At 39.3% G+C, this 14,881-nt stretch overlaps 1 protein-coding gene across 2 annotated transcripts in view; it reads right to left on the bottom strand.

The window, feature by feature from the left end:
- Window positions 1–330: 330 nt before the first annotated feature.
- Window positions 331–14,881, bottom strand: part of ahcyl2b (adenosylhomocysteinase like 2b) — a 37,699-nt gene continuing 23,148 nt past the window's right edge. Inside the window, exons 2-17 of one of the 2 annotated variants that reach the window (XM_038274524.1) lie at window positions 14,376–14,484; window positions 11,606–11,749; window positions 11,298–11,398; window positions 11,116–11,218; window positions 10,941–11,035; window positions 10,720–10,826; window positions 10,329–10,445; window positions 10,157–10,220; window positions 9,238–9,326; window positions 9,088–9,158; window positions 7,103–7,197; window positions 6,817–6,915; window positions 6,038–6,106; window positions 5,869–5,947; window positions 5,441–5,561; window positions 331–3,752 (exon numbers count right to left, since the gene is read on the bottom strand). In XM_038274524.1, coding sequence (XP_038130452.1) covers window positions 3,746–3,752; window positions 5,441–5,561; window positions 5,869–5,947; window positions 6,038–6,106; window positions 6,817–6,915; window positions 7,103–7,197; window positions 9,088–9,158; window positions 9,238–9,326; window positions 10,157–10,220; window positions 10,329–10,445; window positions 10,720–10,826; window positions 10,941–11,035; window positions 11,116–11,218; window positions 11,298–11,398; window positions 11,606–11,749; window positions 14,376–14,484 — 1,470 coding nt within the window. In that variant the 3' untranslated portion in view covers window positions 331–3,745. Of the gene's footprint in view, window positions 3,753–5,436; window positions 5,562–5,868; window positions 5,948–6,037; window positions 6,107–6,816; window positions 6,916–7,102; window positions 7,198–9,087; window positions 9,159–9,237; window positions 9,327–10,156; window positions 10,221–10,328; window positions 10,446–10,719; window positions 10,827–10,940; window positions 11,036–11,115; window positions 11,219–11,297; window positions 11,399–11,605; window positions 11,750–14,375; window positions 14,485–14,881 lie in introns of those variants that run through there. The other variant, XM_038274525.1, reaches the window with a different exon arrangement.

Below are 14,881 nucleotides of genomic sequence, written 5' to 3'. Positions count from 1 at the left end.
AAATGGGGATAAATTATAATGCATTCCATTTTAATGGTAAGTATAATTCCATTAAGGTCGCCTAAAGGCTGTAGTTAAGTGAAAAACGGGGGAAACACTTTGAAAGAAACCATCTACCATAAAATAAATTCATTTTTTGACATCTTTGCAGAATAAATTTCCTTAATTTCTGTCATCCTAATTAAATGGCAGTTTTATACCAAGGATTCAGACTGGAGTCGTGTCTCAGCTCTGGAGAGCCCAGAGACGGCGCCGTCTGACCACTGCTGGCTCCGATGAGCTCACCATGCCACAGACCACCAGGAAAAAACACACCACACAGCAAAGGTGTTCAACTTTTTACATTTTTATTCATTAATATTACAGATTATTGCTCATCTTCTAACATGATCACTTCAGATTTTTGTTTTGTTTTTGTTTTTTTAAGAACTTAAAAGCATGACTGAGAATTTAGCCAGTTAGGACTTTGTGAGGATTTACATCAATAAATACAGGAGACTTCTTTAAACCTTCCTAAACACCTACAGGTTTTCAGGTCTGTATATAGTTTGTTTATACATAAACAATGCTGGTGTGTTCCCTCATCCAGTTTACCACTGATTAAACAGTTCTCCTCTCTAACCCGCGGGTTAGGATTCTGAGGCAGCTGTTAAAAAGTAACTACGGCCTGCAAGGTAAAAAGTAACAACACATATGGACGCACACATACACACAAGTGTCATTCATAAGCACCCATTCACAGAATAAACAAAGGAAAAAAAAATAGGCCTTAAGACAATGGGTCACACAATCCAGTGTGGAGATTCCACAGCACAAGGAGACAAGGACGCACAGACACCGAGTGCCACAGAATGGGGGTGGGTTGTTTATAAGGTTGCATCATAGACTTTTCTGTTTGGTTAATATACATTTATTCTTTTGTCTCACTATTCAACATTTAGTTTTCGATGAAAGGTGGGGAAAAAAAACTGTTGAAAAGCTACCATTCACAAGAAACAACCCTCCTTAAGTTGGGAAAAAAAATAAGCTGATGTGCATGACAGAGCGAGATGTTTCCATATGATGAGCTGCTGTATATTGAGACACCCTCATGGTGTTGGCACCCCGGTAAAGACTTCTGCAAAACCTTAAAGACGTGCAGACGTGAAAGCAAATCTGTGTTTTCATCTAAAGGTAAACTAAGCATATAACACTCGTCAGTGCTGAAGTGTTACTGAAGGAAGGAGGATGAAAATTTGGTATTTTGATCAGTGTAGTGAAATAAGCTACTTCGAATGAGGCTCTATGTCTTAAGACGCGTTGAGACGAGTCTGTGATTCTTTTAGCCTGTGAGAGCAAGACTTAAAGCAGATAACAGGAAGGCTAAACCGAGTGTGGCAACTTTGCTGTTTTATCCGTTTAAGTTGGCAATCTAGACCCTAGATTGTTTTACTTTTTGGGACATTTTAGAGTTAAGTTAGCCACTGACAGTGTTTATCACGATGATATTTGACTAACTTAGAATGCTAAAGGTGAACGCCAATCTCATCTGTGTTTAGAGACGTAAAAGGGTAATAATGCATGTTTCAGTAGAGTTGCATGACTCCACCTCTGCTTTTAATACAAACATAATAAACATTTTCTAAATAATGTAATTGTGGAGATGCCTCAAAGTCTGGCTGATACTTAAGAACCATTTAGCCTGATTGATCTTTGTTGGACCGATCAGAAACTCAACATTCCAATAATTTTACTGATCCCTAAAAGCATCATACTATTATTACAATTTAACACTGAACACACTCGTTAGTGCTCAAGTTGCACCAAGGGAACACTATTTTTTTAAGAGTTTCTTTAAAATAAAGTTTAGAGGACGTCAAAAAGAAAGTAAAAGAAGGTATTTAGAAAAATGGCTGCTGTTCTTTATGGCTACAGGAGAGGGTAAGAATTACAGTGGATAACAGGAAGGTTGAATCTGTTAAAGCTTTAAGTCTGTGTACATTTTTTTTAGTTTTAGTGATGCTGGCCATGCTAATCCTGAGGCCAGTTTAAAATGTCACCCTGTAATATCTTGTTTTCTACAATGACAACCGTAAAGCCATGTTTTACAATGATAACCCCACTATTAATGCTAATAAAAACAACTCTTAAGTGGAAATCTTGGAAATTGTTCTTCCATCTCTTAAGCTAGAAAAAACAGGATGGCTGTTTACCCATCCTTTCAATTTTAAGACCTACATAAAGGGGCAGCCATTTCTTATATTTATACACCAAGAAAACATGAAGCAGTTTGTTTAAGGATTAAGATACTAATAAAAAAGAATGCTTAAGTTCATGTTTTAACAGGACTATTATAGAGATAAAAGAAATTCATTCTATTGGTTGCAGCTTTACCAGAGGTGCCAAAATTCAGGAGAATGTGATTTTATTTTAAAGCATTGTGACATTAGTTTGGGTTTCCCGCTGGTGGAGCAGTGAGGATGTAAATAAGTAGAATAGCTGTAGGGTGCAGATAGGATGTTAAGCACCTGCAGGTTATTACTCTACATCAGAAAAAAACAACAACAGAAAAGCCCTTCAACAGCAGCAGGAAAATCATTGCAAAGTCCGATCTACAAACATGGAGATAAATGTGCTTCTTTGATTCGCCTCGACACAATCATGAGTCAGAAAGTCGATTTACAAGCCGAGTAATTTACACCTTTTAGTACCGTTAACCTGTTGTTTTTGGGTATGGCATGTATGATTAAAAAAAGCACCATACTTTCCAGCGAGTACCTGCTATAGATTGCTTCAGGCTGTGTAAATACTCTGTCACAGTATTCAGACTGAGGGTTTGAGTACATTTATTACAGATTATTAGAACATTTAACTGCTTATCTGTGCGGCGTGACGAGTGAGTCAAAAAGGAAGAAATTAGATGGAAAGATAGAAAAATCTTAAATTCTATTATAAATATCTAAATATACAGTATAACTTTGTAATGATTTGATAATCTGCCATGCTTCTATTTCAGTATAGTCATTCTTGTTAAAGAAAATAAAAACAAAGTGGTTAAATACTTTTAGTGACTTGAACACTGGTGTGTTTGAGCAGCTGGAGACTAACGAGCAGCCAATGAGATGCTTTCACTGTGGGTTTAAGAAACGGGTGAGAAGGAATTCGACATCCAGTCATATTCAGACCAACAGATGGGTGGAAAAAAGCATTAAAATACAAGATATGATTAGAACCTGAGACCCTCCCACAAGATCTACAGCCCACCCTTTATGGAAAAGATATTAAAGGTAGAAAAAGAAAGATGGAAAGAAAAAAAACAGCAAAAAAGGGAAAAATTGTCCACGACTTAATCTTCATTTGCACATTTGTTAAAAAAAAAAAAAAAATGTACGTTTTGCGTACAGTCTATATTTCATTTTTTTAAATAAAGAATCAAAATTCTGGCAGCGTGGAGGGAGGACAGAGGATTAGCGAACAACTCCACACACAAACGAGCATCTAAAGAGAGAGATGGTGACAAGATGAGTGGAAATGTAAGAAACCACTCTTGTTCAAGGAGGAGTTCTGACCAAGAGTGGCTCCAGAGTAGTTATTATTTTATCGACAGGATTATTACTGTGGTCAGGTGGTAGTGAAATAAACACATGCCATGATGGTGGGAAAAGCTGTTTAATGTCCGGCCCTCTTTCCCTCCGTCCTCCTCTTCCTCCAGCATGAGTCTGTGCGATTCATGAACTGATATTTCCTCAGTCGACTTGAGGGTGATTTAATACCTGAAGAAAACAGAAGCGCAGGCGTTAAACTCAAACCAGGAAGTGAGCGGAAGCCAGAGAGTAACTTGTCTCCACTCTGCTTTGTTAAAACTACAAACTTCTACTTACTTAACTGGGATTTTACATGACAGATCAACACAAAGCAGCAGAATATTTGGTCTTAACACCCACCTAATTTTAAGTAATCGTCCCCTTTACGCATACCCAAATATAAAGGAAAATACTAAGAAATCGTAAGCCCAGATTACATGTGTGAAAACAGTGTGACTAAAACACAGCCTAAACTGCAGCAGGTAAAGCATGACTCATAGTTGTTTTTTTTCCTTCTTGAAAATAATAGGTCTTTCTTGAGTAGCAGTTACAAAGACATGCTTGACATTAGGCACATTTCATTGTATTACATTTATTCTGCATTATGTCAACTACAACTGCAGAAAATGTCAGACCTCTTGGTATAACAGTTCCAGAGCAATGGGATTTTAAACTTCTGGTGTCACCAGCGTCTTCAAACCTCTACAAATGTGCCAAATTATTCCAAATTGTGCTGATTGCTTTTATATAACAATCTTACACACAAAAGAATAAAAATAAAAAAATCACACAGAAATATTTTAATGTATAAAATGTCTATATTGGTAAAAGTTTAACTTTATTTTCAAGCGACTGCTGTGTTTAAAGGAGAATTCCGGTTTTTAACACTTTTAGCCCATTTTCTGTAGTGTCCAGGATGAAATCGAATGATCGACACCAAAATTTTGACAATTGGTCCTGTCTCTGCTTTTTGGCTCATTTAGAATCCCCCCCTGGCTGCTTCAGAATGGCTTTCATAGTGCATGTCCGATAATGTCCTTAAAACAACCTTAAACGTTCTTTTTTTAAAATATGCTACTCACCGGGTCGTCAGCGCTGTTCAATGACGTTCCAAAAAAAGTTTCGTAAAGAAAAAACTTTCCTGTAGTGTTTTATTTAGCATTTTGTAAATCCCATTGAGTTCTGTAGGAATAGTCAATATTCCGCTGCCACCGGAAACGGAAATGGGGCCTGTTTACACAGTTGTAGTCTTTTCTCTTCACTCTGTGTACTCCGACGTCGAGAATCAAGAATCCACCTTTCGTATTCCATTTTCAGAGTTTTTTAAAGTGTTTGACAGAGACGTTAGCACCTCGACGTCGGAGTACACAGAGTGAAGCGAAAAGACTACAACTGTGTAAACAGGCCCCATTTCCGTTTCCGGTGGCAGGGGAATATTGACTATTCCTACAGAACTCAATAGGATTTACAAAATACTAAATAAAACACTACAGGAACGTTTTTTCTTTACGAAACTTTTTTTGGAACGTCATTGAACAGCGCTGACGACCCGGTGAGTAGCATATTTTAAAAAAAGAACGTTTAAGGTTGTTTTAAGGACATTATCGGACATGCACTATGAAAGCCATTCTGAAGCAGCCAGGGGGGGATTCTGCATGAGCCAAAAAGCAGAGACAGGACCAATTGTCAAAATTTTGGTGTTGATCATTCGATTTCATCCTGGACACTACAGAAAATGGGCTAAAAGTGTTAAAAACCGGAATTCTCCTTTAACATAAATATGTACAAAGGAGCAGTGGTGAATAGGTGGATGTTAAGAGGCTAAAATATCCGATTAGTCTAAATAACATTTAGATCGGTTGCAGCTGTGTTCTTACCTATAGTAATTTGGCTTAAAGGGCCCGTTCTTGTTCAAGCCCAGGTACTTGGCCTGCTCATCACTCAGCTCTGTGAGATGTGCATCAAATGTCGGGAGATGTAGGCTGGCCACATACTCATCTGAGTAAAAGGAGAAACAGAGATCATGAAAACATTTTCCAGGAAAAGAATCATGGAAGTTTTTTCATTTAACTTGTGATAATGTCTTGCAGACACACATAATGGTAAATATGCAGTATAATTCAGCTGTTAATGATTGGTTATCCAGGAAGCTGACTCTAAGCACATGAGGACAACCGGCTGACTGAAGAGATGAATGCATCCTGTCCTGCAGGCCTTCTCACTTCCTCCTCCTGTGCTTGGTAGCTACTGATGTAGCTGCTCCATTAGCTCTTCTGTTCGTGCATCAAACTGAAGCAATTCTTACCCATTTTCTTGGGCAGCAGATAAACATCCTGCTTGTATCGTCCCTCTGGGGCATTGTAGAGCTCTATCAGGGCCAGAGCCTGGAAACAGACCAACGAGAATCACTCAATTTCTCGTTTCCACCGGCTTCACTGAACACAGGAAGAGAGGGCTAAATGGCAGCAGTGTACCTGGGTTGTGGCGGTGATTGAGAGGACGAAGGTTGGAACCGTGGAGCAGCTGAGGTTGAGCAGACGGCCCTGGAAAGAATGTAGGAAAACATTCATTTTCCTCAAATAATCTGCAGTTGGATACATGGAGGAAAGCAGACTCAGTGTTTATTCTTACATTATTGTGAAAAAGATTTTAAACATATAATTTCTCTTTTGTTTCATGCTAATGATGTAAACCACCAGTAGAACCAAAGAGATGAAGATTTAGGTGCAGTGGTGACTTACCAGCACTAGTTGGTGTCAAAAATCAACCAACAATTGACTCTCTGCCTGAAGCTGCTTTTAAGAACAAAATATTTCTGTGAATTCATCCATAAATCTGAGTTTGCATTCAGCAATCAGCTCCATGCTGTCTGGATGACCTGGTTAATCAGTCCATCAGACTCTGAGGGCATCATTAATATTACCTCCCTGCAGCTATCAAATATATTTATATGTGGATCTATTATGTTTGTATTCGGGCTTATAAACAGTCGTATACGAGGCACGGCTCTGATGTATAAAGGACATTTACTTGCTTTTTGGCTGCATGTGGTTTAACAATAAATCAGATTTTTTTTTTTTTTGCTGTATGCCAAAAAGGCGTAAAATACTTTAAGTATACAATGACACCTCAGATCTACTGTCTGTTATTCTAAAAGCCCCCTGATTAAGGTGCCTGTCGTGCTCTTTAGTAAAGCTCGATCTGAAACAAAAATGTAATCTAGTTTTTTCGTCTCCAGCCTGCAGTAAAGCACCTCAGCCAGCAGGACTATCCTCTTGCCATCAGGCCAGATGACGTGGTCCACCTGTGAGCGCACTCTCTCCCAGGTTAGCTCAGGGGTCCGCAGGCTGGCCTGTAACACAAACCAAAGCTTCAGTTAATCCAGCCTCTTTCTGTGGAATATTATCTTTAGAAAATAGAATCAGCGAAGTGACTCAAAACATCCTCTAGCGTGTAAACTATTTCCAGCTTAGTGCCTTTTTCCAGATCAGTCCCATAAACAGGGTGTTAGAGGAAGTTACTAAGAGCTGCAAACTGACCACATCTATCTCCGTGTTAGAGTGCCCCATGTTGCAGACAATGCAGCCGTTCTTCATGCGGTCCAGGTGCTCCCTCACTACCACGTTCTTATTGCCTGGTGAAGAAGAAGAGGTGGATTAAATGTGAAACAGGCTGCAGGGTCAGAGCAAATTCCTTCAAAAGGAAGAAAATGAGGACAATTCCGCTCATCTGAGGTCAGAGAAAGAAAGCTTAGTCTGTATGGATGATGATGTAATTACTTATCGTAGAGTATGAGCAAAGTTAATGGGCTCTATGCACAGCTCCACTACTTCCTGAATTTAAGGCAGCTCCTTTGTTTCCTGTCTTTCATTACTGGACGAACTGATTAATCCAGGTGTGTCTGGCCAGTTACTTAGGTCATACACACCTGGATTAATCAGTGCATCCAATCATGAAAGACAGGAAACAAAGGAGCTGCCTTAAATTCAGGAAGTAGTGGAGCTGTGCATAGAGCCTATTAGGTCTGGAAATAGAGTTTAGCTCGAGCCTTTTGCTCAGCATGTATAAAGAATCTTAAGCATTTTTTTCTCCCCACAAGTTTTTATGTAAAAACTAAACATTTCTATCTTGGATGCAAGAATTAAATTCTTAATTAGAGAAAGAAGCTTTTAAATTAAACAAGGGCTGCAACTAACAATTATTATGCAAATCGATTAATCAATTAAAAATCTGAAAGCCAAAGGTTCCATAAAGAAGATTTGTTTTTACTGAATTAAACCAGGTGAAACCAACACTTTTCCAATTGACGAGTTCTGGATAGAGCAGGGATGAAATAAATATATATATATATATATATATATATATATATATATATATATATATATATATATATATATATAATATAATTTTTGTATAATTACTGCTCTAAACTGGTTGCTCCCTCAGCTAAAGGCATGTTTTAGGGTCTGCATGCTCCAGTTAACGATTAATCGATTACAATATTAGTTGACGATTATTACAATAATCGTTTAATCCGATTAATTGTTTCAGTCCTCAATTTAACCCCAATTAATAGGGCAAAAGTTTACCCTTCAAAACTTTTAATTAATACCCTTAAAACTGTATCTAAATTTTTTCACAACCACAAACTACGAATTATTTGATTGAGATCTAGTGTAAAACAAAATGTATAGATCTGCAATAGCCATAAAACCACCTGAAAAACACCATCTGCAGAGTTAAAACATGGTGATGGCAACATCATGCTTTGGGTTTTCAGAGCTCTTTACTCTGATGTCCTTTAATAAAACATTGTCAACTGACTGCATATAGAGCTAGAGCTCTATTGTTCAGCGAACCCCGGTAGTGGCTGCATCATGCTGTGGGGAAGCTATAAGACAGTTTAGATAAACACATTGTGTTAAACTGGCTCAGGCTCCTGTTCTGACTTTAAAAACTCCTGTTCAGAGTAACTCTCGAGCTAATCTGACTGAGATTAAACACTTAGTAAAGAGGAACGGATAAAACTTGGCAGAATTGCCGGTAGAGACATATTTTCCTTCTTCAAATCTAAAACACTGTGCAAGCATGTTTAAGGTGAATTGACATTTTAGTAACTAAAACCTGGATTTTATAACTGTCGGCTGTTTTAATGTAAAGGCGCAAAGCTCTTGATAGATGTTTTTTAGGCAGATTTCTTCCTTTTTGACTCTGTGACTGCAGCACTGCTACATAAAGAGCCTCTGCTCCAGGCCTGCATAAAGCATTTGATAATGAACTGGAGGAAAAGTAATTCTCTGCTGTGATACAAGGTTAGCTGCCTGCCTGCAAGGCGTACAACTTAATTAGTAACCACTGAAGAGTCATGTACTCACCTTGGCAAAAGCCAACAGAAAACCTCAAACTGCTACATGCTTACTTTTTATAAAAAACTATTTCTGTTTATTTAAGCAGGCAAACATGGGGATCAATGAAAGTGATGCGTTTCTGCAGTGAAAGTAACAAGTAAAAGTAACAAACCAACCTGTGCAGGTGATGACTATGTCCACTTGTCTGATGACTTCATTGAGTTTCACAAGTCTGAAGCCATCCATGCTGGTTTCAGAAAAAAAATTGAGTCATTGCATTTCAAACTTCATAAATAAGCAAAAAGATTAATGAAAACAAAAGTTACCAGGCCTGCAAGGCACAGATTGGGTCAATCTCTGTGACGTAGACGATGGAGCCCATTGCTTTGAGGGCAGCGCAGCAGCCTTTTCCAACCTGAAGATGAGAGGTTCAGGAACTTACTGTTTACACATCAGATTTAAAAGGTATGGTGGGGCATTTTCGTGAATTTTTGAAAAGACCCGCCCTCTCCACTTAAAAAAAAATGCACATGCACAACCTTGTACCTGCTCCCGAGAGGGAACGGCTATTAAACGCGTGCGTTCTCCTCATGCGTGCTCTGTTTCAAAGTTGCCTTTCTTGTAGCTCATTCAAGCTTACTGTGTCCACACGTTCGCCCTAACCCCTAAATCCCTCAATCACCATATAGAGCGAGGACTTTATAGTGGACTTTATAGCAAACTCAGTTAACTGACCGCTGGGAGAGATGATCACTGCTTTCTGCTCCTCATTGATCACGTAACTCCTCCTCCACCGCATGGTGTCTGCGCAATCTTTGTTATTAGTCGCCATTGTCCGGTAGTGACAGCTGGCTGCTCTGACAGCCAATCCCATAATGCTTTGTGAGGAGAGCTCTCTGCGCAAAGCATTGCGGGATAAATCTGCCTTTTTTGTGGCCTTTCTTTTCTTCTCATACACTTTGTAGACACTTTTAAGGTGAGCTTCAACGACTGTCTGAAACTGTAGCTCACCACAGATATACGCCTGAAAATGCACATGCGCAGAAAAAGATAGCTAACACGTAGGATGCCGTTATGTAAACATATCACCAGAATGATTGACGATTAGGATGACATCATATTATGATGATTGACCTGGAAATCATCATAATATGACATCATATTATGATGATTGATCCTCCACTATACCTTTAAGCAAAGCACTGACATGAACACATATAGCTTTAACAGAGCTGTAAGCCTTACCTCTCCGTATCCACACACCACAACCTGCTTGCCTCCAAACATCACATCAGTGGTCCGCTTCAAGCTGAAGACAGAGAGACTCACTTTGAATACAGACTAATAATAAGCCCCACGAGCTAGGAGAAAAGCCTGATGTTTAGGAGTCGATCTGAGGACAAAGTGAGTTTTATACCCATCTAAGATGGATTCTCTGCAGCAGTAAAGGTTGTCAAACTTTTGTTTGGTAACGGAGTCGTTGACGTTCATGGCTGGAACACACAACTTCCCTGCCTTGGACAGTTGGTACAACCTGAATACAAAAAATACACATTATCACTTATTTTATCTTTTCATAAATACTTAATTTCTGTATTTTTAAAGTCACAAGGCAGTTTAAACTTTTTACCACTAGGTGGCAATGTTGCCTAACCAGACTCAGCATATGCAAATGGGACCTTTATCCTGTTACTGAGCAGGTTACTGCACATTTTTAATCTTTAAAGATACAGAGAATTGCTTTAATCTGCGTTCATCTAAAAAATTTGAGAATTTAAAACGATGATATAAAGACAGAGGAGCCCCACCTGTGAACACCGGTGACGCTCTCCTCTACGATGCCCTTGATCTTCTTGAACATGTTGGGGTATTTTTTATATATCCAGTGCGTCAGGTCTCCCCCGTCATCCAGGATCTGCGAGTGAAAACACAGAGTAACAAAACAAAACATCAAGAGGGAATGAAGGAGAACAGAACAAGATGGGGGAACATTCTGTTTTCTATTTTTTACAAAACGTAATGTTGCTACCATATTCGGCTGCCATCCTTCCACATTAACGCAGCGATCGATGCACCACCAGAAATCATCCTCTGACTCGCCCTTCCAGGCGAACACACTGAAGCCTGCAGAGAAGAGGAGGAAACCAGTGAAAGTTATGAAAGAAGAACATTTAGGAGGAGAAAGCATAAATTATACTCCTCACCTCCCTCTGCCAGAGCTGCTGCCACTTCATTTTGGGTGGAGTAGATATTGCAGGCGGCCCACCTGCACTGAGCTCCTAGAGCTGATAGAGTCTCCATCAGCACCTGAGAAAGAGATGTGAGGAGATTTGTTTTCTGCTGGACTAAAGTCAACAGGTTTCCCTTTTATTTTTGCAGCACTCACAGCAGTCTGGGCGGTGATGTGTGTGCAGCCGACCACCTTGGCACCGGCGAGGGGTTTCTCCCCCTGAGCTCGCTTCCTCAGCGCCATCAGTGCCGGCATCTCTGACAGAGCGGGAAACACAAAGTGCACACCAGAATTAGGTTTAAAATTTAAAATAACCTTTAACCCCGACACTTGAACACTGATCCATGGGGCAGTGTTCAGGTGTTTTATAAAAAGCAATCATGAAAATATATCAGTGAAGTGATAACTGCAATGCTCCGCTCCAGTTAAGCGTGAGATGCAGCTTAGGGGGGTTTTGGTTTCACCTTGCTCAGCGATCTCGATCTCTCTGCGTCCAAAGTCGGCCTGTTTGATGTTTTTGATGCAGAAATCTCCGTTGCCTTTGGAGTTCTTCTGCTGCTTGTCCCGAGGAGAGGTCTCATCGTCGGAGCTGTCGGTGTATGACGCCGCTGGGGACACAAAAGGTTTATCTTAAGCAATTCAAAGTTTTAGGAACCTAATCTAAACTCCGTTTCTAAGAAGAGCAGAGATAGAAGGGTTTTCTCATCGCCGCCCTTTTTTTACACCCTGTAATTCAGCTGCAGAGCTTTCAGGATGATAAATCTGTCTGGCATAACTCCTCTTGTTACTGAGCAACAACAGACATACAGGGAGGAGGCCAGACTTCATGCTGGGGCTGTTTTCTCAGACTTTTGATTTGCCGCTTTGCCATTTATGGTCGATCACAATCATCATCAGTCTTTTATTGTTTTTCAACAGGGTTTATACAGGAATGAGTAACTCTAATTCAATGCTCTTGCTCTTTTAATGCCATCAACAAGGCCAAAAAACTTATAAACGTACAGTTTTTTGGCCACTTTTGTTGAGATTTGCATTTTCCTATTCTCTCGATTTTTTTCCGCCTCGAGTTTCTTTTCCGAACATACGGCTTTGTCATCAATCGGAAGCAGTTCTGTGCAAATAAATTGCAATATAATATATCTGACGAAACTGTTTTTATAAACGTATTTTTTTTATTTTAAATAAAGCATTTTAAATTCCACGATAATCACACTGAATTAATTTTAATGCCAATTAAGGCCTTAATTTAAAAAATACTTGAATGACTTTTAATGATTTTTAATGACCCGTGGAAACCTAGTTCAAGCACAACTTTGGATCCTCTGTAAGCTTTTGTGTTTTAAAGCACATAGTTTTTACTTCTTTGTTAATAGAAAGACAAAGAAAAGATAATCGCTTTATATCCATTGCACCTACCAAGAAGGAGGAGAAGAAAAATGATTAATCTTAGAGCATTAAATCATTAAATTCTAAATCTTTACAGCAGACTGTAGAAACTGTAAAAGTATTTTCCATGTGGGAACAGAGTAAAGAGCCTGAAATCACCAACTAAAACCAACCAACCAACTTACTAACATGGAAAAACAAACCAAGCTGACCCTACAGAGAAAAGATCTTTATGTTCTCACCTTCAAAAATGTAAGAAAACAAACTTTAAAGTTTATTTGAAATGCTAACACAAAGGAAGGCATGTGATGATAGCTTTACCAATAGGTTTGACTAGCATTACGCTACCTTTACCCTGATCCTCCTTAATAAAAAAAACTGCAATTAACAACCCTTTGAAGTGACCTGAGTAACTAATGAAGACATCATTTAAGATGACTCTAAATCCAGCTGATCTGTGAAGGCTTTTAAAGGTTAGACACAGCGGACACGATCAGGGAGAAAGTTGAAAGCTGGGGGCTGGGTTAGTCTGTGAAATAACATCCATTAGGAGGCCGACGGGGACTCTGAATGAGCTGCAGACATCCACAGCTACGGTGGGGAATCAATTAAAAGGAAAACGATCAGGTCTTCTCTCTAAAACATGTTAGAAGATGTTTAACCTGACTGTAGCCTTGTAAGTTTGTTGGTGCTTTCCTTCCAGCAGGAAAACAAACCAGACATGCAGCCAGAGCGTCAATAAACTGGTTAGGTTAAAACATTTTTGGTGTGTGGAAATGGCCTAGTCAAAGTACAGAATACAAATTAACCTCAGAATATGTTTGACTGGTGAATTGTTCGGTCTGAATGACCGTCTGCTATTCTCCGAAGAAGAATGAGGAAAAATGAAAGTATCTTTATAAAAGTAGCTGGTAGAGACAAACCAGCAACGAAAAAGACCGGAACGAAAAGTTATTTTATTAAGCATTGATTGGAGGGGCTGTAACCTACTTTGAGTTGGTCTAAGAAAAACACATAGAGGTTTGTGGTTTTAATGTGACAAAATGTAGGAAAAGCAACAAGTCCAAATGTTCAATTGGTCAAGGAGAAATTCAAAGCACAGATGAATTCATTATGTTAATGGTTTCAATGAAGGGCCTGACTTTGGGCACACAGCAGGACCAAGCAGATTATGATAGATAGCTTTTTGGATAGCAAATAAAAGGTTATGTGAGGTGAGGTCGAAAGCTTAAGAGCAGAAAGCATAGAACATGGGAACAGGGGAAGTGAGGTTAGCCATTTTTTAGACAGAAATGTTGCAACCATACCTCTCATTGTTCTGGGAAATAAGACAGGGGGAGGTGTACCCTCTGATTCCTAGTACTTAAAAAAAAGAAGGAGTGTTCCAAGAAAGGTCCAGGGAATCTTTCACAAAGGCACCATCACCGTTTTAATGACTATAGAGAGAAGGTTGAATGGTCAACACCGTAACACTCAGGGGGTTGCTTTGTTAGACGTTTTTTCCTATTTCATCTTAATATGTCAGCAGCTAATCGAGCTACAAACAAATCCAATCTTCTTCCTGCTGTAGCGTGGGATCAGAGATGGGATTTTAGTCTCAGATTCCAGTGAATTCCTGCAGGCCTCTCTGCAGACCACCAGCAGCTAATCCTACAACACAGAGCCCACAGTCTGACGTGAACCACAGGGTAAGAGAGACAATAAGGACGGAGATGGTTGATAGGGAGACGGGAAAGGTTAGTGAACTATTCATCCAGGTGGGATCCACAGGAAAAGTGTTATAAAGTCAGGAATTTCTGATAAGCAGCGGGATGCTGTGACTGATTAACAGCCTGGCTGTTTGTTTACCTGAGCTGTAGCTGTCTGTGGAGGACTGGGAGATGGACCGAGACAGGGAGCGTCTGCCGATCTTAGACGGGCGCTTGTTGAACTCCTGTTTCTGGTCTGCAAATTGGATCTGCAGAGAGCACATAAGGAGAAGATTTACTATGTGATTTGTTAGGATGCAGCCAAAAACCTTCAATATTCTGAAAACAAGTTTGCTTCTCCAATTTTTGTAAAAACAGTTAAACATAAAAAACATTTTTTTGAAAACTACCATATATGGATAATATGGCAAAAGTAACCAAATTAACCATTATGGCTTTAAACAGAAAACTATTGATTTTTAATGCATAGTTCGATAAGGATTAGCAGAAGAAGCCAACTGAGCCAAACGACCAACACTTAAAGCTTTAGCTTTATGAAGTAGAGCTGAAACAATCAGATTAATCGGGATAAATTGATTATTGAAATATTGGTCAGATAATACAGTAATTATCCAGTTATCGAATAATCGTTAACTGGAGTATAGA

This window comes from Cyprinodon tularosa, unplaced genomic scaffold (assembly GCF_016077235.1).
Source record: "Cyprinodon tularosa strain WSP-4 unplaced genomic scaffold, ASM1607723v1 ctg92, whole genome shotgun sequence".
Classification (NCBI taxonomy): domain Eukaryota; kingdom Metazoa; phylum Chordata; class Actinopteri; order Cyprinodontiformes; family Cyprinodontidae; genus Cyprinodon; species Cyprinodon tularosa.
The sequence above is the reverse complement of the archived record's forward strand: the minus strand, read 5'-3'. Positions and strand labels throughout refer to the sequence as shown.